Genomic DNA, 25,089 nt, shown 5'->3' on the forward strand with positions numbered 1-25,089 from the left:
CCGGACACCGCCGGAATTGGAAAAACGACGCACAGGGGAAGGAGCCTGCTCTATTTCAAGTAGAGTAGGCTCAATTAAAAAGTGGAGCAGGCTCTACTTTGTAGTAGAGCCGGCTCTACTTGGTAGTGGAGGCGGCTCCACTTTGTGTGGAGCCGGCTCCTTCAACAGGTTTCAGTTTTTCGCCTTTTCAGTGATGGTTTTGGCTACGGGTTTCAGAATTTGGGCATTTTCAGATGCTATTAGGAGCTATGCAGGGATGTTTCAGTAGCATCTAAGTCCTATTAGAAATTTTGAAGGTGTGATGATACATAATAAATTACAAAGAAATCGGTAGATTTAAACCGTTATAGTTTCGGGTGAACTTGTGGACTGTTCTTGGAGGCAGAGGATTTTAAGTGCATAACCTTATGAGTTGCAATTTATCTGAGAATGGTAATATTGTTAAATCATCTTTCTGTAATTTAAGTTAAGTTTATTAGATTACAGAATGATTATATATATTCATAAGTGACAGTAAGACACTTTTAAGGAAGTTTACATGGTTGAAATTTTGTAAATGATTCAAGTTGATTAATTTTAAATTAGCAACTAAATTAGGAGTTCGATATGTAAATCATATATCAGTGGTATGGGGATTCAGCCTATTAACTAATATAAAGTCAGTTGATACTTAATAAGGAACCAGTTGATGTTACCAAGAATTTATTTATGTTAACTTGTGGAATGTTGTGGAATAGTTACAAGTAAGCATGTATATACTATTGTTATTATTATAATGCTTATTGTGAGTTACAGGATGGTTATATTTCTTCTCTGTATTTAAAAATTTGTCAAAGAATCAGGTACTAGATGTATGGAACAAGAATGCTAATTAACCATTCTTGTTATGCTTACGATTGGATATGTATATATTGATATGTTATGCTATCATATATATATTATCAATACTGGATGGATGGTTTGTATGCACCGATATGGGACGGTGTCATACTAGGGGGATTAGCTCAAAAAATGCTAAGTCCTACCTACTCTGGATTAAGGGATGGATTAACTACAAAAGTTAAGTCCTACCCGTCTTCTGTGTCAGATCAATAAATAATTGAGTGACACTTTGGTTTGGAATGGAATTTAAATATATTTTTATGATGCCATGATATGAGCCTGAGACTCAGAGTTGTTGGTTAGGGAGCGTATATGCATTGGGATGCATAGCTGGCTATGATGGTTGGATGTGTACCCTGCTAGGGCTAGGTAGTCATGCCCACCTTTGGGTGCATTTTCACATGGTGCCTACTAGTCAGGTTGAGACAGGCCTGTAGTCCAATGAGAGTCCTGTAGAGTGATTATATATATATATTTATTTACGGACTATTAGCTATTGTTGGATTGGTTAGGATGTACATGCGTATCGGGTCTCTACTTGGGTAGTAGTAGTATAGAACTTGCATGTGGGCCTGACCCACTCATCATTTTTCAGGTATCGGACATTTCCAGTCTAGAGCTTGTTCGTGCTGAGCAGAGACGATCTTCCATTCTACCGACGACGTAGGACTTCTTTTCAAATATTAGATTTGGATTTTATTTTCAGTTTTTACTCTCATTTAGTTTGGGATTTTTTATTAGGGGTCCACTAGAGTTGGATTCCCGAGTTGTTAAACTGATGGAGTTTTGGATTATCAGATTCTACGTATTTAATTATAAAGGATTTTACTTTTAGTTTCTTCCTGCTTAAACTTTATTTATTAAATTCATTTTGTCATCTGTGTTCGATTAAATATTAATTGTTTGATATCCTTCGGATCTGTGCTTGGACTTGATCACCCGTGGCTCTAGAATCGAGGGGTATCACAGTTGGTATCAGAGCACTACAGGTTCAAGTGTCTCTAGGATGTTTCGTATTAAGTCTTCTGCGTAGCGTTTCCTCTTGATTAGAGCTTAAGTTTAGGATTCGTCGTATTCCTTCACGGTTCGTTTAAAAGTTACTGATGTCAAGTTTATTCTGTAATTGCAGAATGTTTGGCACTAGGAGGACGATGAGGGCCGCGATGAAAGCAAAGAAGGGCCCAAGGCTGAGGAAAGTTACTCCGGTAATTCCCCTACGAAAGCCAACCAAGAAGGCGGAATTGGTGACCAGGGAGTTGATGTCAATAGGCGTTGCATCGGAGTATAAGTCAAGGATAGTTTCTTGCATGCGGGACTAGCCACCATACTGTGGACCTAACACAACTTCGGTGGTGCTCGAAGCTGAGCCAAGCAGAGAAGAAGACCCCGAAGAAGATCAGGTTGGAGGAGATACCGTTGCATCCAAAATGGAGGGCAACGGAGTTCAAGGATGACTACTCTTTTAAGAGTACTTTTAATTACTAGTAAAAGAGGAGGTATTAGTAAAAGTGTAGTACGGATATAATCACGTACATTAGGATTATGTTAAAATGCCTTACGGTTTTTGGTTTGACAGTTTTGGTTTGGAAAAGTTCTTAATAAAGTGAAATCACGGTTTTTGGTTATTTGTTTTTATGATGGCATGCGTGTGATGTGTACATAAATGGTTTTATTAAACTATACTGGAATGTGTACATTGCGATCAGGAAGGAAAGTCACAGTAGAAGTGATTTGTATCTGAGTAAACACACAAAGCTTTGCTTATAGGTTTATGGTGTTAAAACGGAATGATTACCAAGGAGTTTATAAAAGAACTTGTAAATCTATATAGTAGGATTCGTTTAGAAGGAGGAATTCCCAGGATAGAATAAAAATCTAAAAGGGAAGATTGCAGAGTATTTTTGTCTTCTTAGTGTCTTCTGCTATACGGAGTATTTTGGTTACTTTAAGTGTTTTGCATTACGGAGTATTCAGAACAGGGATTTAGGATGGTGACACATGTATGTAATAAACCTCTTTTTCTATATTTTTGGCAATACAGCCATTTTACATGGGAATAATAGGCCTGTGACACTAGATATTGGCAGACTTAGATTTCTAGCCAGTCTTTTGGTCTTGGACATGCACACTTATGATGTGATACATGGGATATATTGGTTATTTTATTACCATGCCCAAGTTAACTGTTAGGGTAGGTCTATTGTATTCACCATGCCTGGTTAGGATATGTATGTCGTCGCTATACCGCATTCTAGCGGGGTCAATAACACTTATTTGTTCCATGTGGAGGAGGAAACGGAAGGGGGAAACTACTGTATCATTGGATAACATACCAATTGTACAGGATTTCCTGGATGTATTTCAGGGGATTCCAGGGTTGTCGAGTAGTCGCGAGATCGACTTTGTGATAGACTTAGCTCCAGGCACTGCGCCTTTTTGCTAGGGCACCCTATAGGATGGCACCGGTGGAGATGAGAGAGCTGAGGGATCAGATTCAGTAGTTACTCAGCCATGGTTTTATTCGTAGGAGTACTTCACCCTGGGGAGCACTGGTTTTGTTTGTGAAGAAGAAAGATGGTTCGCTTCGTCTGTGTATAAGATTATAGGGAGTTGAACAAGGTTACGATTCGTAACAAGTATCCTTTGCCCAAGATTGATGACTTGTTTGATCAGTTAAGGGGAGCCACATACTTCTCCAAGATTGATCTGCGTTCTGGGTATCATCAACTGAGGGTTAGGGAGCAGGATGTTCCTAAGACAGCATTTCTCACGAGATATGGTTCTTATGAGTTTCGTGTTATGCCATTTGGGACGACTAATGCGCCAGCGGTTTTTATGGATTCAATAAATCGAGTTTTCAGGGCATACTTGGATCAATTTGTCATTGTCTTCATTGATGACATATTGATTTACTCGAGGTCAGAGGACGATCATGCTAGACATCTTCGGATAGTCTTACAGACGCTTCGTGAGCACCAGTTATATGCAAAGTTCGAGTAGTGTGAATTTTGGCAGCGGGAGGTGAAATTTCTGGGTCACGTGGTGTCAGAAAAGGGGATAGCGGTGGATCCGACCAAGGTTTCAGCGGTGGTTGAGTGGGGACAACTTACATCGCCTACTGAGATTCGGAGTTTTCTCGGTCTGGCAGGATATTACAGGAGATTCATCTAGGGGTTTTCCAAGATAGCAGGACCACTCCCTCATCTGACCAAGAAGGGTGTACAGTTTGTGTGGGATGAACACTGTCAGCGAGTTTTTGATGAGCTGGAAATGAAGTTGACTTCTGCACCGGTTCTGGCTACTCCGCAGAGCGGGATAGAGTATCTTGTTTACACGGATGCTTCGTTGCAGGGTCTTGGATGTGTAATGAGGCAGGAGGAGTGACCAATTTCTTATGGATCTTAGAAACTTAAGCCTCATGAGCTTAATTATCCAACACATGATTTGGAATTGGCAGTAGTGGTCTTTGCCTTACGTATTTGGAGGCATTATCTGTTGGGTGAGTCCTTTAGATTGTTTAGTGACCACAAGAGTCTGCAGTATTTGTTCACTCAGCGGGAGCTGAATATAAGACAGCGCAGGTGGTTGGAGTTTGTAAAAGACTATCATTTTTCTATACAATACCATCCAGGGAAAGCGAATGTGGTGGCGGATGCGCTCAGTCACCGACCTGTTGGTAGTCTTTCTGCCTTATTCACCACTGAGTGGAATGCTTTAAAGAATAAAGATGAGTTGTCGGATGCTTTTATGGCGTGCATGGTGGTCACACCTTCCATCATTCGCAAGGTTTATAAGCACAACTCACTGATCAGTAGTGTATCGACAATGTTGCAGAGATAGCTTCTGGGGAGGTTCCATTTTATCATGTTGAGGCTGATGGAGGTTTAAGGTACAAGGGACGGTTAGTGGTACCTTCTGCTGATAATTTGAGGAAGGATGTGATGACTGAGACTCATCACTCTGAGTTCTCTGTTCATCCAGGAGGCGATAAGATGTATCAAGATATGAAGTGGCAGTTTTGGTGGGCAGGTATGAAGAGGGACATTGCTCTTTTTGTTTCTCAGTGTAGTACTTGTCAGATGGTTAAGATTGATCATCAGAGGCCGCCAGGAGCTCTACAGCCACTACTAATTCCCGAGTGGAAATGGGAGAGCATTTCTACGAATTTTATGGAAGGGTTGCCAAATTCTTTCAAGGGGTATAATTCCATATGGGTCATTGTGGATAGGTTGACCAAGTCAGCTCATTTCTTGCCTATTTGCACTGACTACACTTCGGAGCAGTTGGCGAGGCTTTACATTTCAGAGATTGTGAAGCTGCATGGCATTCCATTGTCTATTATTTCGGACAGGGATTCGAGTTTTGTATCTGGATTTTGGAAGAGTTTTCAGCAGACTTTAGGTACGGAGTTACACCTTAGTACTGCTTATCATCCTCAGACTGACGGACAGACTGAGAGGGTTAATCAGATTATGGAAGATATGCTTCGGTCGTGTGTTCCGAATTTCAAGGGCCACTGGGAGGAATATTTTCCACTTGTGGAGTTTGCTTATAACAATAGTTTCCAGAAGACTATTGGGATGGCATTTTTTTTTTTTTGAGGCGTTATACGGTCGACCGTGTCGATCACCTGTTTATTGGATAGAGGTTGGAGAGAATTGATTCTTAGGTCCTGAGTTCATCAAGGATAACTCTGAAAAGATTGCTCTTATTTGAGATCGCATGCGTACTGCCCAAAGTAGGCAAAAGAGCTATGCTGATCGTCGCACTCGTGCTTTGGAGTTTCGGGTTGGGGATCAGGTTTTTCTCAAAGTATCTCCTATGAAGGGTGTTATGCGCTTTGGGAAGAAAGGGAGTTGTCTCCACGATTTGTCGGTCTATTCATGATTACGGCTCGACTTGGCACTGTATTTTATAGGTTGGCATTGCCGGATAATTTGGATCGCATAAACAATGTGTTCCATGTTTTCATGTTGCGGAACTTTCTGCAAGATGAGAATCGGTATCAGCATATCGATGTTGGGGAGATTGAGTTGCAGCCGGATGCAACTTATTTGGAGCCACTGTGTCGTATTGTAGCTCGTCGGGATCAAATCCTTCGTAACAAGGTTATCCCTTTAGTGTGTGTCCAGTGGAGTCATCACAATGAGGCTGAGTCCACTTGGGAACAGGAAGAAGTCATTCGCTCGCAGTTTCCTAGATTATGGGAAGAAGGTAAGAGTGAATTCCGAGGACGGAATTCCTTTTGTTAGGGGGGAAGAATGTAATACCCCTAATTTTAAAAGGATAGTTCTGAAATTTATTTAAATGTTTAATTGTGTTTTTAGTTTATTTAGTTAGTTATTGGTAGTTGTTGTGTTTGTTTGTTTATTTAAATTGTTATTTAGTTAAATTTTTGTTTTGCTTTAATTGCTTAAATTGATTATTTGTTTTATTTTAAATTGTTTTATTTTAAATTGGTTGTTTATGTTAGTTAGTATTTATTTGAATTAAGTTAAATGTTTTATTTATTAAATTAGGGTTTTATCAGTTTAGAGAAGCCACGTATTTAGCCGACTTATTTTTTTTCTGTCTAGTAATAGGATTAGGGTTTAATTGCACCTAGGTTTAGTTGGCCTATATATATATCTGTATAAGACTGCCAAGGGTTTAGAACCCTAACCACACGTATTGGAGGCAGAAGTATCAGGGGAGTTAGGAGAAGGTAGTTCGCCGGAAAACTTAGCAGAAAGACGTTGAGATTTTTGAACCGAATCTCACAGGCAAGTTTTATTACTAACTCTATCTCTTTGGCCTGTGTTCTTTGCATCTCTAATTCAGTTCCAGGAAGAAATAAAGCTAAATTAATTTGGTTGTAATTATTTGTTTTAAACAGTATGGGTTCTTGTATGTATTTTTCCGTTCGTGATGAAACTGTTTGTGCTTGTTCTTGTTTTAATTGAATTTGATTAACAAGTAATGAACTTAAATAACTTTGGAGCACTTTGGGACTTAGTTTTAATTCGTAGGAAACTTGGGGTTGGAGGAACAAAGTTGCCGGAGTTGGAGAAGAAGTTGAACAGCATGTTTCCTTGTAGGTGCATGTAAACCGTTTTTAAATTATTTTGTTTAATTCTTGTTCCCACTAAATGTGATTATTAATCAAGGAAGTTAATTAACTTTTGAACACCCAAGGACTTAATTTTAATCAGCATGAAATTTGGTTTGGAGGATCAACACAGCCGGACACCGCCGGAATTGGAAAAACGACGCACAGGGGAAGGAGCCTGCTCTATTTCAAGTAGAGTAGGCTCAATTAAAAAGTGGAGCAGGCTCTACTTGGTAGTGGAGGTGGCTCCACTTTGTGTGGAGCCGGCTCCTTCAACAGGTTTCAGTTTTCCGCCTTTTCAGTGATGGTTTTGGCTACGGGTTTCAGAATTTGGTGTTTTCAGATGCTATTAAGAGCTATGCAGGGATGTTTCAGTAGCATCTAAGTCCTATTAGAAATTCTGAAGGTGTGATGATACATAATAAATTACAAAGAAATCGGTAGATTTAAACCGTTATAGTTTCAGGTGAACTTGTGGACTGTTCTTGGAGGCAGAGGATTTTAAGTGCATAACCCTATGAGTTGCAATTTATCTGGGAATGGTAATATTGTTAAATCATCTTTCTGTAATATAAGTTAAGTTTATTAGATTACAGAATGATTATATATATTCATAAGTGACAGTAAAACACTTTTAAGGAAGTTTACATAGTTGAAATTTTGTAGATGATTCAAGTTGATTAATTTTAAATTAGCAACTGAATTAGGAGTTTGATATATAAATCATATATCAGTGGTATGGGGATTAAGCCTATTAACTAATATAAAGTCAGTTAATACTTAATAAGGAACCAGTTGATGTTACCAAGAATTTATTTATGTCAACTTGTGGAATGTTGTGGAATAATTACAAGTAAGCATGTATATACTATTGTTATTATTATTATGCTTATTGTGAGTTACAGGATGGTTATATTTTTTCTCTGTATTTAAAAATTTGTCAGAGAATCAGGTACTAGATGTATGGAACAAGCATGCTAATTAACCATTCTTGTTATGTTTATGATTGGATATGTTGATATTGATATGTTATGCTATCATATATATATTATCAATACTGGATGGATGGTGTGTATGCACCGGTATGGGACGGTGTCATACTAGGGGGATTAGCTCAAAAAATGCTAAGTCCTACCTACTTTGGATTAAGGGATGGATTAACTACAAAAGTTAAGTCCTACCTGTCTTCTGTGTCAGATCAATAAATAATTGAGTGACACTTTGGTTTGGAATGGAATTTAAATATATTTTTATGATGCCACGATATGAGCCTGAGACTCAGAGTCGTTGGTTAGGGAGCGTATATGCATTGGGATGCATAGCTGGCTATGATGGTTGGATGTGTACCCTGCTAGGGCTAGGTAGTCATGCCCACCTTTGGGTGCGTTTTCGCATGGTGCCTACTAGTCAGGTTGAGACAGGCCTGTAGTCCAATGAGAGTCCTGTAGTGTGATTATATATATATATATATTTATCTACGGACTATTAGCTTTTGTTGGATTGGTTATGTGGGCCTGACCCACTCATCATTTTTCAGGTATCGGACATTTCCAGTCTAGAGCTTACTCGTGCTGAGCAGAGACGATCTTCCATTCTACCGATGAGGTAGGACTTCTTTCCAAATATTAGATTTGGATTTTATTTTTAGTTTTTACTCTCATTTAGTTTGGGATTTTTTATTAGGGGTCCACTAGAGATGGATTCCCGAGTTGTTAAACTGATGGAGTTTTGGATTATCAGATTCTAAGTATTTAATTATAAAGGATTTTACTTTTAGTTTCTTCCAGGTTAAACTTTATTTATTAAATTCATTTTGTCATCTATGTTCGATTAAATATTAATTGTTTGATATCCTTCGGATCTGTGGTCGGACTTGATCACCCGTGGCTCTAGAATCGAGGGGTATCACAGATAACGCAACTGTAATATCTCCACTAAACTTTTCTCTCGAGCTCGATACATCCTCTGCCTCAGACTCCATCACATTTTCAACAATGGGAGGACTATCATCACTTAATTCTACCACCTCTTCTGACGACTCCTTTGATTCCTCATCCTTCGATATGCTTATCACCAAGGCCTTCCGCTTTCGTTGCCTCAAATTGGCAATAGGCTTCTCACTTCATCTGACTCTTGTACACTTCTCCCCTTGGGCTCAGGTGGAGCCTCCCTTGCTACCCCTCTATCAACTCCCAAATAGAATGATGTTGCAGGCACAAAGGCCTCCGGCACTGCGTCATATGTCACGTCGCCCATCTTCGAAGCTAGAAGCTCCATGATGGACCTCTGACCTCGCACTCTTGGCCTAGGCATGCAAAGCGAGACATCATCCTGATACACAGCCACTGGAGTGTATAGATGAAGGATCTGAAAATAGAACATCCTAAACGCTCCCAAGCAGTTTGCCCAATATCGCCTGTAACCTCCCGTGATATCGCCCCTGTGATTTCGTGAAGGTATCACGATGCTACCAACATTTTCCCCGGCCAGGTCATACAATACACTGAATCGAAAGAGAGCCTCATCCAACTCCTCATACTTCTCCCCCAACTCACAATATCTTAGGACACCCTGATCATACCCAAATTGTATAGGCACACATATGGGATTGTAAACTTTCAACACATCACCAAGCTCAAATCACCCAGGCAAATAGCCTAGTAGTACTATCAACGCAAACGTCTGCTCATCTGCGTCCCATGACTTTCTCTCTAGAATAAACACCCTTACCTCTTCCCAATAAATTCTAATATCGGCCACTCCCGCCACGTCCTCCTTATACGGCCTAAACACAAATTCTTGCTCAGAGTCGATGATCTCCACCAGCGATGCCCTGTACATGCGCCTGACCCAGCGCCAATGGAAATGGTTCATACGCTGGTAATCATTCATATAAAAACATTTGTAGGAAGCCAGTCTCCATGTAGGATACCATGGGGTATCGACCAACTGAGCGCGCGCTATCTTCTGCAATCATATCCAATCGCTAGTATAAAGTGCCCAAAAACAAAGGGCCCAAGGGGATCGCAATTCCACTTGCTATCTTTACTACAATCTGGCACCATCGACTTAATTGAGCATCATCTGGAGTACCCAGAAACACATACTTGGATAACCAACACAACACATAAGTTGTGAGCTCTGCAGGGTGCCCAATCTTGTCCCCATCGACAGATAGACGATCTTCCTTGTCTCCTTTGAACCCAGGTTACAGATCCTTGAACCAATACTGAATCCTGACCCCTGTTGTGCTCTTCCTTGCCCCCTCCATCCTTTCACTGCGCATGGCTCCCTTCACCCCAAAGAAGGACCCATAATTTTTGGTTTTTTCAAGCCCTTCATCCAATGCGCTTAGTATGGTCTTCTCTACAACATCCATCTTTAGGGCAAAGTAAAACCTCTACCCATGACATGTAGGCCAAGAAATTGGGATGTATCTTCCAGTGTAGGTATGAACTCTCCTCACTTCGCGATAAAAGTGTTTGTTGCACTTCACCATCTTGACAGTAACAGCTCTAGTCCCGGACTATCCTGGGGCACTCTCAATTTGCGAGAAAGACGCATGGCTCGCGTAACTCGTGCTTGACGCAGTCACTGCACATATATCTTATGACCAAATATATGCTCCGACCATTCCTCTCACCCCGCACAAGGGCCCACTGGTGCCTTAAACTCCATAAAGCAATAAGGGTACATCCCTTGTTCAAAGGTAAGCCGGTGCACACAGTCCGCCGGAGGTCGAGCACCTTCTTCCACGTCAACTTCCTCCTCCATCAATTGGGCCATATCACTGTCAATGTCATCCTTGGTGATATCCCCAGTGATCCAGAACCTATCCACCGGTCTAAAGAATGGAGCTCTCTTCTATTCTTCCTTCGGCGGCATCTCCGGTACTGGTTCGCCGGCTTTGCTCAACTCCTTCCTCTTGGTCATATCATCGAGCACCTTCACTGCTGTTGATGGTTGCTCCCGGTATCACCTTCGCTCTCACCCAGCACTGCTTTCTCAGAATCTCTGTTGCTTGTTTCTCCATTTGTCCACCATTTTCAAATCCTTATATAGGCACGGTTTGGGGCATTAGAGAAGACAAAGACACTGAAGGGTCACATCCAAACCATCACTAATTAATTATGAAACTACCGGAATGCGAAAAAGGCATCGGTTTCCAATGGCATCAATCAACACTCCTTTATGCACATGCCGTTTTTGTACCTTTTCAAAATTCAAAACCGCCATGTGCAGGGGGACTAAATGTGGATGTGGTTCAGCCACGTCACCTAGGGTCAAGTCAAGATGACCCCACCTTAGTACTACCCTCGAGAAAGACGACAAATGAGCAACACTTGGACAAAATCCACCTCAGCAAAGGAAGTAATAAACCAATAGGTCTTGAAACCTGACCTGCCTTAGCAATCGATCGATGGGCTTTGAACCTCAATTCGACTTAATGACAAACTGTCGATCGACGGGCCTTGAACCTCGATCCGACCTAGCCACAAACTGTCGATCGACGGGCCTTGAACCTCGATCCTACCCAGCCACAAACTGTCGATCGACGGGCCTTGAAGCTCGACCTGACCCGGCTATAAACTGTCGATTGACGGGCCTTAAACCTCGATCCGACCTAGCTACAAACTATCAATCGACGGGCTTTGAACTTCGATCCGACCCAGCCACAAACTATCGATCGACGGGCCTTGAACCTCGATCCGATATCGCCACACTGTCGATCAACGGGCCTTGATCCTCGATCCGACCCAGCCACAAACTGTCGATCGACGGGCCTTGAACCTCGATCCGACCTAGCCACAAATTGTCGATTGATGGGCTTTGAACCTTGATCTGACCTAGCCCCAAATTGTTAACCTGATGATCGATAGACTTTGGACCTTGATCTGATCTAACCTTGTGCCAAAGTAAGGAAGAGTTATTGTAGGACTCTTCAAGGTCGATAGGATGCAGAAGGGATTTTGGAATGGAGGATGGAAAATTAGTAATGTCTTGCTCACTAAGGCAAAGACCCAATTTGAGGATAAGAGCAAGAGACAGCTAGAATAGTACAACTGCCTTTACAGCTTGCCACTTTTAGATTATTTAATAGGAAGGGTACACTTGGTAACAGCCCCAGAAATGTAGGGATTAGGGTAACATGATCTGAGAAAGGCATAGCCCTGACCCGTTTTCAAGTTAAAGGCCCAACAATGTACCACCTGAAGTGACCTAGAGCTATAAAAGGAAATAGTGACACAAAAGCAAGGACAAGAGAATTGACGGCAGCTTCTTCCTTACCATTGCTCAAATTCTCTCACTGGATTGATTTTCTCTCCCTTCTTCCACCCTTTTACATTCTTCATATTGTTTAGTGGTATATTCCCAGACCTCTTTGACTATTTCAGGACTGACGGGAAACAGATATCTACAATAGCTCAGCCATAACTCGTAGCAATAGCATTAGTTCTAGCCTTAGCCATAACTTAGTTATTCTTAGCCTTATCAACTTAATCCTATTAAAATGTTGTATTCAACTTAAATCTTATTGTACAGATTCCCCAAATTTGTAATGTAGAATATATATATATATATATATATATATATATATATATATATATATATATATATATATTTCACGTCTTTCGAAAGCTCGAGCATACCTCCACAATATTACCTGTTGGGATTTATATTCCCTGGCATAGCGAATTCCTATTGGGATTAAAGTGACATATGTTCCTGACGCATCTGAAATATTTATGCTTTATATAATTGGTGAATTCAATGTATTATGTTTCGATTCATTATAGAATTGATAGTGTCCACTTGACTACAAGAGATATTTATATATGTTTGTGATGACGATCAATACATGAATATAAATAGTATTCAATTTATTAATTGAATGTTACATCATATTTTTATTTTTGCATAAAACTTGTCTCTATGTGATGAATCAAGATCTATGTATGAAAATCTCTCAAAAAGTTTTTAAAACTTGCACGTTTCCTAACATTATCTCTATTCAAACACTCAACCTTCCCTTTGCAGATATACCATTTGGGCTAATGCCCATTGGTGAGATGGTTGTTAATGATATGAGTTTCGTGTTATTCTCATTTCAATTTGCTGTTGTTACCCATTTCATTATCAAACTTGTTTGTTTTCAAAGTCGTCGTTCTAGAGGCCTAGAAAATATTAGGGGAAGGGTCATTCCTTATTTCCCAGCATTTTTTTGCTAACCAGACTGATTGTGTCTATTTAGACCAATCACGTTAATATAAGGATAGTTTGGTTCTTCTGAGAATGTGACTCTAGCACGCCCATGTAAAAATGAATGGAACAATTTTGGAACACGTTAGGCCACTATGTCTATTGAAGATTTAATGGAGGAAAAATCTCAGGAAACAACAACAGTTACCGGTTAATAAAATCTTTCAATAGTGTCAAATACTTCAATCTCATGTCAATCACCAGATCAAGATCCCAAAATCTACCATAATAAGACCCCCGGCGTGAAGGTGAGTCTAGCAATCATAAGCCAATTTGACCTGGCACTAAAAATGGATTTACAGAGTCCAACGAAAGATACAACGCATAAGAGGCTCATGGTGCCTTTGAGCCTCACCATAAGTCTGCCATACACTTAAACAACTCCCCCAACTTTGTCATCGAGGTTCGAACAACATCAGAATAGACCAGTTAGCTGTTTAGGCTGAACCAACACCTATTATGCAGCAACCTGTGGCATCACCTAATTGGTCGCCAATAGTTTACACTTGGACTCGAGAGCCAGCATAGATGCAGCCGCAACAACAAATGTAGGCTCAGCATCAGCCTCAGGTAGTTCCTCAGCCTGCTCAGGTGCTGAATGATAAGAACTTCAATTAATCAACCACTACTAAATAAACAACATATTGGAATGGGTATGAGCAATTTCATTGGAGACCCCAAATCCCATCTTTCAGCCTCACCTACTGTTGGAAACGGGGGCATTAAAAACATAAATTTTGAATGAGATTTGGAATAGATTCCGCTAAGAATTTTTTGCGGATCTCTAGACGAGCGTGTTTCTCTCCGCAAGAAGATGAACGTGGTATATTTACTTTCTTAAATCCGTTTCCGGGTGAATGAGAAATTAGCTCCAAAGTATGGTGTTTTGATAAGCCTAAACGGGTATGCAAAATGTGGGAAGTGTTTGTCCCACATGGAAAAAATGTTGAAACAAATTGAAATTTAAATAAGCTGAGTTTAGGATTTGGGCTTGGGCTTGGGCTTGGGCCTAATTGTAAAGTCCAGATTATTCTTTTTTAGAATTTTGGATTGGGCCTAATTTTGGGCTGGGCTTATTTAAATGGGTTTCACAAATGGGTGGGTTTTTTGGGTGGTTGGTTTTTTTAATTAAAAAATTACTTTTTAGTTTTTGTAAAAGGTTACACCTTTTAAATTAAAAAACCATATTTTAGTTTTTATAAAAGGTTACACCTTTTAAATTAAAAAACCATATTTTAGTTTTTCTAAAGGGTTATACCTTTTAAATTAAAAAATCACTTTCTAGTTTTTTTTTCGAAGGGTTACACCTTTTTTTTTTAACCATCATAACCCATGGTTGCACCCACTCGAAAAGGCACAATGCAACCTATTGGAATAGATGTGTCTATTGGTGAACAGACACCATGTGAACCATTGCAACCTATTTGAATAGATGTGTCTAGTGGTGAACAGGCACTATGTGAACCATTGCAACCTATTGCAATGGTTGTGTCTAATAATAAAGAGATACACCCAATCCGGAAAGACATTTCTGTTTCTATAAATACCCCCTTTGGATCATTTGCAAGTGATTCATTTTCATTTTCTTCTATCTCTCTCTCTAGACTTGAACCCAACCTAAGTGAGTTCAAACCATAGGTTAAGTGGTCTGAACCACTTAGAACTTAATTCAATTTCATCGAGCCATATTAAGATTGGTCCGAGCCATTTGGTTTGGATTACACACAATTCAGCATTTATATAGTATAGATGCATTTTTGAGTCAGAGAGAGTATTACACGGAGGAGGTTCGCCGTATCCACGAGTTTGTAGTGCTGCTACTGGTGGATGTAGACCGTTGTACTCTGGGAGATAGACGTCACTGAGTCCGTAAGCACCATAGCGGGGTGAATCTGTTTTAAGGACATAGTATCCAATACTAGCCTCGATCCAGGTTCTTTATTTATTATTATTTTTTTTCATGCTTTATATACACACATATGATCCAAATAAGAGAGAAAAAAAAATGGTTAATTTTGTCTAATATGTTAAGTTTTCGATACTTCACAAAATTAGCAGAAACTACAACTAATGATCTAAGTTTATTTATTTTTTTAATTAATGAACTTCGTAGTCCGTACAATTTTACATATCTGTGGCGGTAAAAACCCCTCCAGTCAGGATATATAATCATTGATCAGGCCCTCAGGGTCCTCCAAGATATGAGTCCACGTCCTTACAGATCAAAAAACAAAACATTTCTGCCCTTGGATAATCGAAACTACACAAACCCACCACAAAAGACAAACAAAACTGGACTGTCCGCAAATAATGAATTATATGCCCTCGCATAGCAAATTCCTGTTTGGATTAAAGTGACATATGTTCCTGAAGTTTCTGAAATATTTATGTTTTATACAATTGGGAATTCAATGTATTATATTTCGATTCATTATAGAATTGATAGTGTCCATTTGATTACAAGAGATATTTATATATATGTATGTGATGGCAATCAATACATGATATATAAATAGTAATCATAAATGGTTCATAGTCGGTAATTATGGATAGACTCATAATTAATTAAGATTTGAACTGGATCGCGTTAGGTTGAGATATATTGCGAGAGCCGTCGTATGCAATTACTCCCTATCACCGTCATGGCATTTGACTCTTAAGCATGAGAAAATTATAGACTCTTTTATTAATTAATAATTACTTTGATTTGTTCGGAGGATTCTTCGGGATCCTTAGACCGACACTTTGGGTAGTTATGTAATTAATAATTAGAGAGTTATATTTTCAATATTTGCATCATTGCTACCTGTATTTATTTTGTATTGATTATGGTTGATCACAAAGTAAATTCGAAGGCATTCGTGTGTTTTTAGACAAAATGATTTATTATATATTTATTTATTTAAATTATTATTTTTGTCAAACAAATGTTTTATTGTGATCGAGTCAGAAATAATCAAAGGTACCAAAATAAATATATTAATTAAGTAGTCGGATTGATAGCTTTATTTATCCGATAACTAATTATGCATAGAGGGGTCAAAGTGCAATATTGACTTAGAGGTTATTTATTATTTAATTGGAGTTCAATTAATTTCTTTTAGTGGAGTAGAAATTAATTTATGAATTAATTGAATTGGGTCAACGAACCGGGTCAATTATTAATTCATTGTAGCCAATAAAATAATAGGCCCAATGGATTCTCACTCATAGCCCAACTTGATATTGGAATCATATTAGATTTGAGACATGTGAATTAGAGATTGAGCAGGATTAGTTCTTTCCTTTTCTTTACCTTTATGTTGCCTATAAATATACATGGTCTATGTAGATTTTAGGGGTTATTTTTAGGAGAAGGAAAAAGGAATTTATTTTCTCTCTCTAGAAAATTAGGATTTATGTTCTCATCTAATGGAGGCTCCCACAAGCCTAGTTTTTCAAGGTCATTCATGGAGGCTTATGAGCGATTCCTAAAGGCAAAACAATTACCAAGAAGATGGAGATCCAAGGAGAAGGTGTAATACCCCTAATTTTAAAAAGGATATTCCTGATATTTAATGGTATTTAATTTATTATTTAAGTGCATTTTATTTGATTATGTGTCATTATTTTTTTTTATTAGGTGCTTAATTGTTTTCTTTTGTGATGATTTAATTTATTTAAATGATATTTATTTTTAGTTATTTGATTGGAATTACTTGTTAGTGTTTTAATTATTTAATTGGCATTAATGGTTTAAGTGTAATTGGTTTAGTTATTTGATTGGAATTACTTGTTAGTGTTTTAATTATTTAATTGGCATTAATGGTTTAAGTGTAATTGGTTTAATTATTCTATGTGTGTTTTATTTTATGTGTGTCTTATTTGGTTTAATTGGGTTTACTAATTATTATTTTGTTCAATTAGATTATTTGTTAAGTATTTAATGGTGAATAGGGTAATTAGGTAAATACATCTAACTAGGGTTTTAATTACAGTTTAAATTAGGGTTTTATATTATAGCCGTCGTAGGTTTCTACGTTAATTGGATGGGCCGGTTAGGATTGTGAGTTGGACTTAAATGAACCTAGGGTTTAGGAAAACTCTATAAGTATAAGGTAGATGTCTGTGTAGGGTTTTTTTAAAACAAAGCACACGTTTTGTGGAAGTGGAGAAGGAAAAACGCAATTTTTCACATTCTGCCAAGGTTTGATCAAAGTTCGATCCCACTTCGTCCGTGGTCCGATCGAGCTGAATTTTCGAGGAGAGGTTCATGACTCAATGACGCACAATCTGAACGGTGGAGATCAGAGTTTGACCTCGGGAACAGTGATTTGTACTCGTGAACAGTAACCGGGTCGCACAGGTTTTTTCCATTCTGCCCAGATTTCATCAAACATCCGATCCCACTTCGTCCGCGGTCCGATCGAGCTGAATTTTGGAAGAGAGGTTCATGACTCAGTTACGCACAATCTGAATGGTGGAGATCAGAGTTTGACCTTTGGAACAGTGATTCGTACTCGTAAACAGTAACCGGGTCGCACAGGTTTTTTCCATTCTGCCCAGATTTCATCAAACATCCGATCCCGCTTCGTCCATAGTCCGATCGAGGTGAAATTTAGAGGATAGGTTCATGACTCAATGCCGCACAATCTGAATGGTGGAGATCAGATTTTGAGTTCGAGAATAGTGTTTCGTACCCGTGAACAGTAACCGAGTTTTGGAACTCGCCGGGATTTTTTTTAAGAAGACGACGTTGAAACTTTGAACAAAAGTTTCTGAGGCAAGATTCTATCCTTACTCTTTCCCTTAGGCTTCATACTCTTTGCACTCTTAAATGATTCCAGGATTAATGAAGATTAAACCAAACAAAAATGATATCTGTTTTGTTATGAAACTGGTAGTTACAGTAGTGTTGTATTCCTTATGGTTCGTATAGAAAGGGTACTGACGTCTGTCTTTTCGTGTTAACAGATGGTTAACGCTAGAAATGGACAGAACATGCAAGGAACTAGGAAGGAAAGGAAAACGGCACGTAGGCAACAATATCTCCTACGGCGTCAGCAAATGGAGGAAGAGCAGCAAAGGCTTGGGTTTCAAGATGACATGGATCAGTTTCAGGAGGAACAGGAGAATGTTCAACAGACTCTGGACCAGGTCAGAGATCCAGAGATTCCTCCTCACCTCAATGACCTCGTTGCTCGGGCTATAGAGGCTGGGGTAATAGCTGCACTTCGGAATCAGCCTCTGGTACAGCCGGCACCTGTACCAGCACCAGTGGTTCAGACGGATTCTTGGGGAAAAGCTAGGAGCTCTTTCACAAAGGGGAGTCCACCTGTGTTCTCAGGATCAACCGATGCAAGAGCAGCTCACCAGTGGAAATAGGACATTGAGCGTCATCTTCGTTTGGTTCAGTGCACGGAGGTTCAGAAGCAGATGTTTGCTACTTTCAAGCTAGTTGGGGATGTACTACAGTGGTGGGAGTCAGTTACTACCTCAGAGGAGAGGATGACATTGTCTTATGATGAGTTCAGTGCTCGCTTTGATGAGAAATATTTTCCCTATACAGTCAGGGCAGCTATGAAGACTGAGTTTCTAAGTCTGCAACAGGGAAACATGACAGTGGCGGAGTATGAGCAGCAGTTCACACGCTTGTCTCTCTTTGCACCGGAGGAAGTGGATACAGAGGAGAAGAAGCGCAACAGTTTTGTCAAGGGACTGATGTGGTCTATCAAGAAAGCTATTACAGGTAGTCTAGCCTATACTACCTATGCTCAGGTGGTAGACGTCGTTCTACAACAGTATCAGTTGACTGTGGACATCAGACAGGCTCATTGTGAGAAGCGGGGAGATAAAGACTCTACTAATCAGTCAGCTGAAAAGGGGAATGGCAATGGTCACCGACAGAATGACAAAGGCAAGTTCCAAGGACAACAGCCTTGGAAGAAGCACAAAGGTGGTTCAGATGCTCACCGGAATGGGGCACCTATTCAGAGGCAACAGAATGGGGGACCACAGATAGGACAGGGTCAGCCACAGGCTAACCGACAGAGGAGGCCATTTGGTACTTTCCAGGGTAGTTGTTACACTTGTAGAGAGTATGGTCATACCACCAGGCAGTGTCCTAAAGCAGGACAAGGACAGGGACAGAGACAGTATGTGCAGCAGGGACAGAGGGCGCCAGTGCCTCTACCAGCTCCACAGGTTCCACGGATTCAGGGACAGACACATTTGGCTTTATCGGCACCGCCGCAGACTCAGGGACAGGCACCACAGCAGTTGCACTATGGCAGGGTGTATAACCCCATGCCACAGGATGTTCAGGCACCTCAGACTATTGAGGGTAAGTTTCTTATTCATGGTTTGCATGGACGTGTTTTATTTGATACGGGTGCTACACACTCATTTGTAGCTAGGACTTTTGTTGCTTTGTCTGGGATGAGGACGAGGGTATGCACTAGACCTCAGGGTATTTCTACACCATTGGGTGATACAGCTATTATACATGAGAGTGATGGGTCTGTGACACTAGATATTGGCAGACTCAGATTTTTAGCCAATCTATTGGTCCTGGACATGCACACTTATGATGTGATATTTGGGATGGATTGGTTGTTTCACTACCATGCCCAAGTTATTTGTTTTGATAGATCTATTATTTTTACCATACCTGGTCAGGATATGTGTGTAGTAGCTATGCCACGTTCTAAAGGGGGCGATAGCACCTATTTGTTCCATGTGGAGGAGGAAAATAAGGAGGGGATTACTGTGTCATTGGATAACATACCGATTGTACAGGATTTTTCGGATGTATTTCAGGAGATTTCAGGGTTGCCACCTAGTCGCGAGATCGATTTTGTGATAGACTTAGCTCCAGGCACTGCGCCTATTGCTAGGGCACCCTATAGAATGGCACCGGTAGAGATGAGAGAGCTGAGGGATCAGATTCAGCAGTTACTCAGCCAGGGTTTTATTCGTAGGAGTACATCACCTTGGGGAGCACCGGTTCTGTTTGTGAAGAAGAATGATGGTTCGCTTCGTCTGTGTATAGATTACAGGGAGTTGAACAAGGTTACGATTCGTAACAAGTATCCTTTGCCCAGGATTGATGACTTGTTTGATCAGTTAAGGGGAGCTACATATTTCTCCAAGATTGATCTGCGTTCTGGGTATCATCAGCTGAGGGTCAGGGAGCAGGATGTTCCTAAGACAGCATTTCTCACGCGATATGGTTCTTATGAGTTTTGAGTTATGCCATTTGGGACGACTAATGCCCTTGCAGTATTCATGGACTTAATGAATAGAGTCTTCCGAGCTTATTTGGATCAGTTTGTTATTGTCTTTATTGATGACATCTTGATCTATTCTCTATCGGAGGACGATCATGCTAGACATCTTCGCATAATCTTGCAGACGCTTCGTGAGCACCAGTTATATGCCAAGTTCGAGAAGTGTGAATTTTGGCAGCGGGAGGTGAAATTTCTTGGTCACGTGGTGTCAGAAAAGGGGATAGCAGTGGATCCGGCCAAGGTTTCAGCGGTGGTTGAGTGGGGACAGCCTACATCACCTTCTGAGATTCGGAGTTTTCTCGGTCTGGCAGGATATTACAGGAGATTCATCCAGGGGTTCTCCAAGATAGCAGGACCACTCACTCATCTGACCAAGAAGGGTGTACAGTTCGTGTGGGATGAACACTGTCAGCGAGCTTTTGATGAGCTGAAAAGGAAGCTGACTTCTGCACCGGTTCTAGCTACTCCGCAGAGCGGGATAGAGTATATTGTTTACACGGATGCTTCGTTGCAGGGTCTTGGATGTGTATTGATGCAGGAGGAGCGACCAATTTCTTATGGATCTCGGAAACTTAAGCCTCATGAGCTTAATTATCCAACACATGATTTGGAGTTAGCAGCAGTGGTCTTTGCCTTGCATATTTGGAGGCATTATCTGTTGGGTGAGTCCTTCAGATTATTCAGTGATCACAAGAGTTTGCAATACTTGTTCACTCAGCGGGAGCTAAATATGAGACAGCGCAGGTGGTTGGAGTTTGTAAAAGACTATCATTTTTCTATACAGTACCATCCAGGGAAAGCGAATGTAGTGGCGGATACACTCAGCCGCCGACCTGTTGGTAGTCTTTCTGCTCTATTCACTACTGAGTGGAATGCTTTAAAGAGTGTGGATGAGTTATCGGATGCTTTTATGGCTTGCATGGTGGTTACACCTTCCATCATTCGCAAGGTTTTACAAGCACAACTCACCGATCAGCAGTGTGTCGTCAAGGTCGCAGAGATAGCTTCCAGAGAAGTTCCATTCTACTATGTTGGGGCTGAAGGAGGTTTAAGGTACAAGGGACGGTTAGTGGTACACCTTAGTACTGCTTATCATCCTCAGACTGACGGACAGACTGAGAGAGTGAATCAGATTATGGAAGATATGCTTCGGTCGTGTGTTCTGGATTTCAAGGGCCACTGGGAGGAATATTTGCCACTTGTGGAGTTTGCTTATAACAATAGTTTTCAGAAGACTATTGGTATGGCACCATTTGAGGCATTATACAGTCGACCGTGTCGGTCACCTGTTTGTTGGATGGAGGTTGGAGAGAATCGATTCTTGAGTCCTGAGTTCATCAAGGATACCTCTAAAAAGATTGCTCTTATTCGAGATCGCATGCGTACTGCCCAAAGTAGGCAGAAGAGCTATGCTGATCATCGTACTCGGGCTTTGGAGTTTCAGGTTGGGGATCAGGTTCTACTCAAAGTGTCTCCTATGAAGGGTGTTATGCGCTTTGGGAAGAAAGGAAAATTGTCACCGCGATTTGTTGGACCATTCATGATTACGGATCGCATTGGAGCTGTTGCTTATCGGTTGGCACTTCCGGATACTTTGGATCGCGTCCACAACGTGTTTCATGTTTCCATGTTGCGGAAATTTCTTCGAGATAAGGATCGGTATCAGCATATCGATGTTGGGGAGATTGCGTTGCAGCCGGATGCAACTTATTTAGAGCCACCGTGTCGTATTGTCGACCGACGAGATTAGATTCTTCGTAATAAGGTTATTCCTTTGGTTCATATTCAGTGGAGTCATCACAATGAGTCTGAGTCCACTTGGGAACGAGAGGATGTCATTCGCTCACGGTTTCCTGAAATATTGGAAGAAGGTAAGAGTGAATTCCGAGGACGGAATTCCTTTTGTTAGGTGGGAAAAATGTAATACCCCTAATTTTAAAAAGGATATTCCTGATATTTAATGGTATTTAATTTATTATTTAAGTGCATTTTATTTGATTATGTGTCATTCTTTTTTTTATTAGGTGCTTAATTGTTTTCTTTTGTGGTGATTTAATTTATTTAAATGATATTTATTTTTAGTTATTTGATTGAAATTACTTGTTAGTGTTTTAATTATTTAATTGGCATTAATGGTTTAAGTGTAATTGGTTTAGTTATTTGATTGGAATTACTTGTTAGTGTTTTAATTATTTAATTGGCATTAATGGTTTAAGTGTAATTGGTTTAATTATTCTATGTGTGTCTTATTTTATGTGTGTCTTATTTGGTTTAATTGGGTTTACTAATTATTATTTTGTTCAATTAGATTATTTGTTAAGTATTTAATGGTGAATAGGGTAATTAGGTAAATACATCTAACTAGGGTTTTAATTACAGTTTAAATTAGGGTTTTATATTATAGCCGTCGTAGGTTTCTACGTTAATTGGATGGGCCGGTTAGGATTGTGAGTTGGACTTAAATAAACCTAAGGTTTAGGAAAACTCTATAAGTATAAGGTAGATGTCTGTGTAGGGTTTTTTTAAAACAAAGCACACGTTTTGTGGAAGTGGAGAAGGAAAAACGCAATTTTTCATATTCTGCCAAGGTTTGATCAAAGCTCCGATCCCGCTTCGTCTGTGGTCCGATCGAGCTGAAGTTTGGAGGAGAGGTTCACGACTCAGTGACGCACAATCTGAACGGTGAAGATCAGAGTTTGACCTCGGGAACAGTGATTCATACTCGTGAACAGTAACCGGGTCGCACAGGTTTTTTCCATTCTGCCCAGATTTCATCAAACATCCGATCCCACTTCGTCCGTGGTCCGATCGAGCTGAATTTGGAAGAGAGGTTCATGACTCAGTTAAGCATAATCTGAATGGTGGAGATCAGAGTTTGACCTCTGGAACAGTGATTCGTACTCGTAAACAGTAACCGGGTTGCACAGGTTTTTTCCATTCTGCCCAGATTTCATCAAACATCCGATCCCGCTTCGTCCATGGTCCGATCGAGCTGAAATTTGGAGGATAGGTTCATGACTCAGTGTCGCACAATTTGAACGGTGGAGATCAGATTTTGAGTTCGGGAATAGTGTTTCGTACCCATGAACAGTAACCGGGTTTTGGAACTCGCCGGGATTTTTTTTAAGAAGACGACGTTGAAACTTTGAACAAAAGTTTCTGAGGCAAGATTTTATCCTTACTCTTTCCCTTAGGCTTCATAATCTTTGCACTCTTAAATGATTCCAGGATTAATGAAGATTAAACCAAACAAAAATGATATCTGTTTTGCTATGAAACTGGTAGTTACAGTAGTGTTGTATGCTTGGTCAACCTAGACTAAGCATGTTTGTGGATGCATTGTGGTTCTGTGGTTCACGTTTTTCCTTACCACTGCTAGTATAAATTATTGGAAGGATGAGTCTAGATGATAGCTATCTTAACTTCTATAATAGCAACTGTTGGAACTTAAATACTAGGAGGATTTGAGTTTAACACTAGATCGGTTTTGTGGAACACTATAATTTGAGCATGTCTACATACATATTGTGAATATTGTTTTGATGCTTACATTATTACAGTTAGTATCAACTGTGGAGGTTAGGATTTTGTGATACATACCCTACATATCTGTATGTCATTTGTAAGGTGTTAAATGGAAGTTTTAATTAATTCTGTCTTTATATCAGACTAAAGGGAACAACGTAAACTGGGCATGTATATGTTGTTGTTGGGACCCTGTTTATCAATGCTTATTTTATCACTGCTAACATTGAATGTTGCATGTTGGAATTTAGTTGATATATACTTGATTTATTGGTATTATTGACTACTGGAGGATTGGAAAGTAGGCACCGGTATGGGACGGTGGCATACTAAGGATGGGTTTGGTTTTTAAAACAATACCATTACCCACCTACTTGGAATAAGGATGGGATTAACTAAAAGTTAAGTCCCGTGGATTTGTATTGTCGTGGCAACTACTTGTTGAGCGGCAATACCAAGGATTTTGGATGGATTTTATATATATACTGTTATGGTGCCTCGGTATGAGCTTGAGCCTCAGGACCGATAACTAGGGAGCGTATATGCGTCGGGATATGTAGCTGGCTACGATAGTTGGAGGTGTATCCTGTTTAGGTATATATACATATGCCCACTTCGTGTGCGTTTAGCATGTTACCTCTATTCAGGTTGAGACCGGCCTGTAGTCCAGTGAGAGTCCTTTAGTGTGACTATATATATATTTACGGACTATTAGCTATTATTGAATTGTTTAGGATGTACATGCGTATCGGGCCTCTGTTTGGATTGTAGTAGTATAGAACTTGCGCGTGGGCCTGACCCACTTCTATTTTTCAGGTACACGACAGTTCCAGGCTTAGACGTGTTCGTGCTGAGCAGAGGTCTCTATTCACTCTTCCGACGATGTAGGGCTCTCTCTATAGTTTTATTTCTGGACGTTTATTACAGTTGTTCTATCTTCCGTATGGATGTTTAATAGGGGTCTACTAGAGATGGATTCCCAAGTTGTAAACTGATGGAATTTTGGAGTTTGGATTTGATAGATTTTAATAATTATAATATTTTGCGGATTCTATTTTTAGTTTC

The 25,089-nt window shown here is 40.0% G+C and overlaps 1 protein-coding gene across 1 annotated transcript in view; it reads right to left on the reverse strand.

Annotated features, from left to right (window-relative positions):
- Positions 1-13,712: 13,712 nt before the first annotated feature.
- The window catches only part of LOC132301567 (B3 domain-containing protein At4g34400-like), a 33,001-nt gene continuing 21,624 nt past the window's right edge, over positions 13,713-25,089 (reverse strand). Inside the window, exon 9 of the mRNA XM_059798809.1 lies at positions 13,713-13,814. Within this exon, the coding sequence (XP_059654792.1) occupies positions 13,713-13,814 (102 nt within the window). The remainder of the gene's footprint in view (positions 13,815-25,089) is intronic.

Source organism: Cornus florida, unplaced genomic scaffold (assembly GCF_030987335.1).
Source record: "Cornus florida cultivar Cherokee Brave unplaced genomic scaffold, ASM3098733v1 CherokeeBrave_3.0.0_Hap2_Chr03, whole genome shotgun sequence".
NCBI classification, from domain to species: domain Eukaryota; kingdom Viridiplantae; phylum Streptophyta; class Magnoliopsida; order Cornales; family Cornaceae; genus Cornus; species Cornus florida.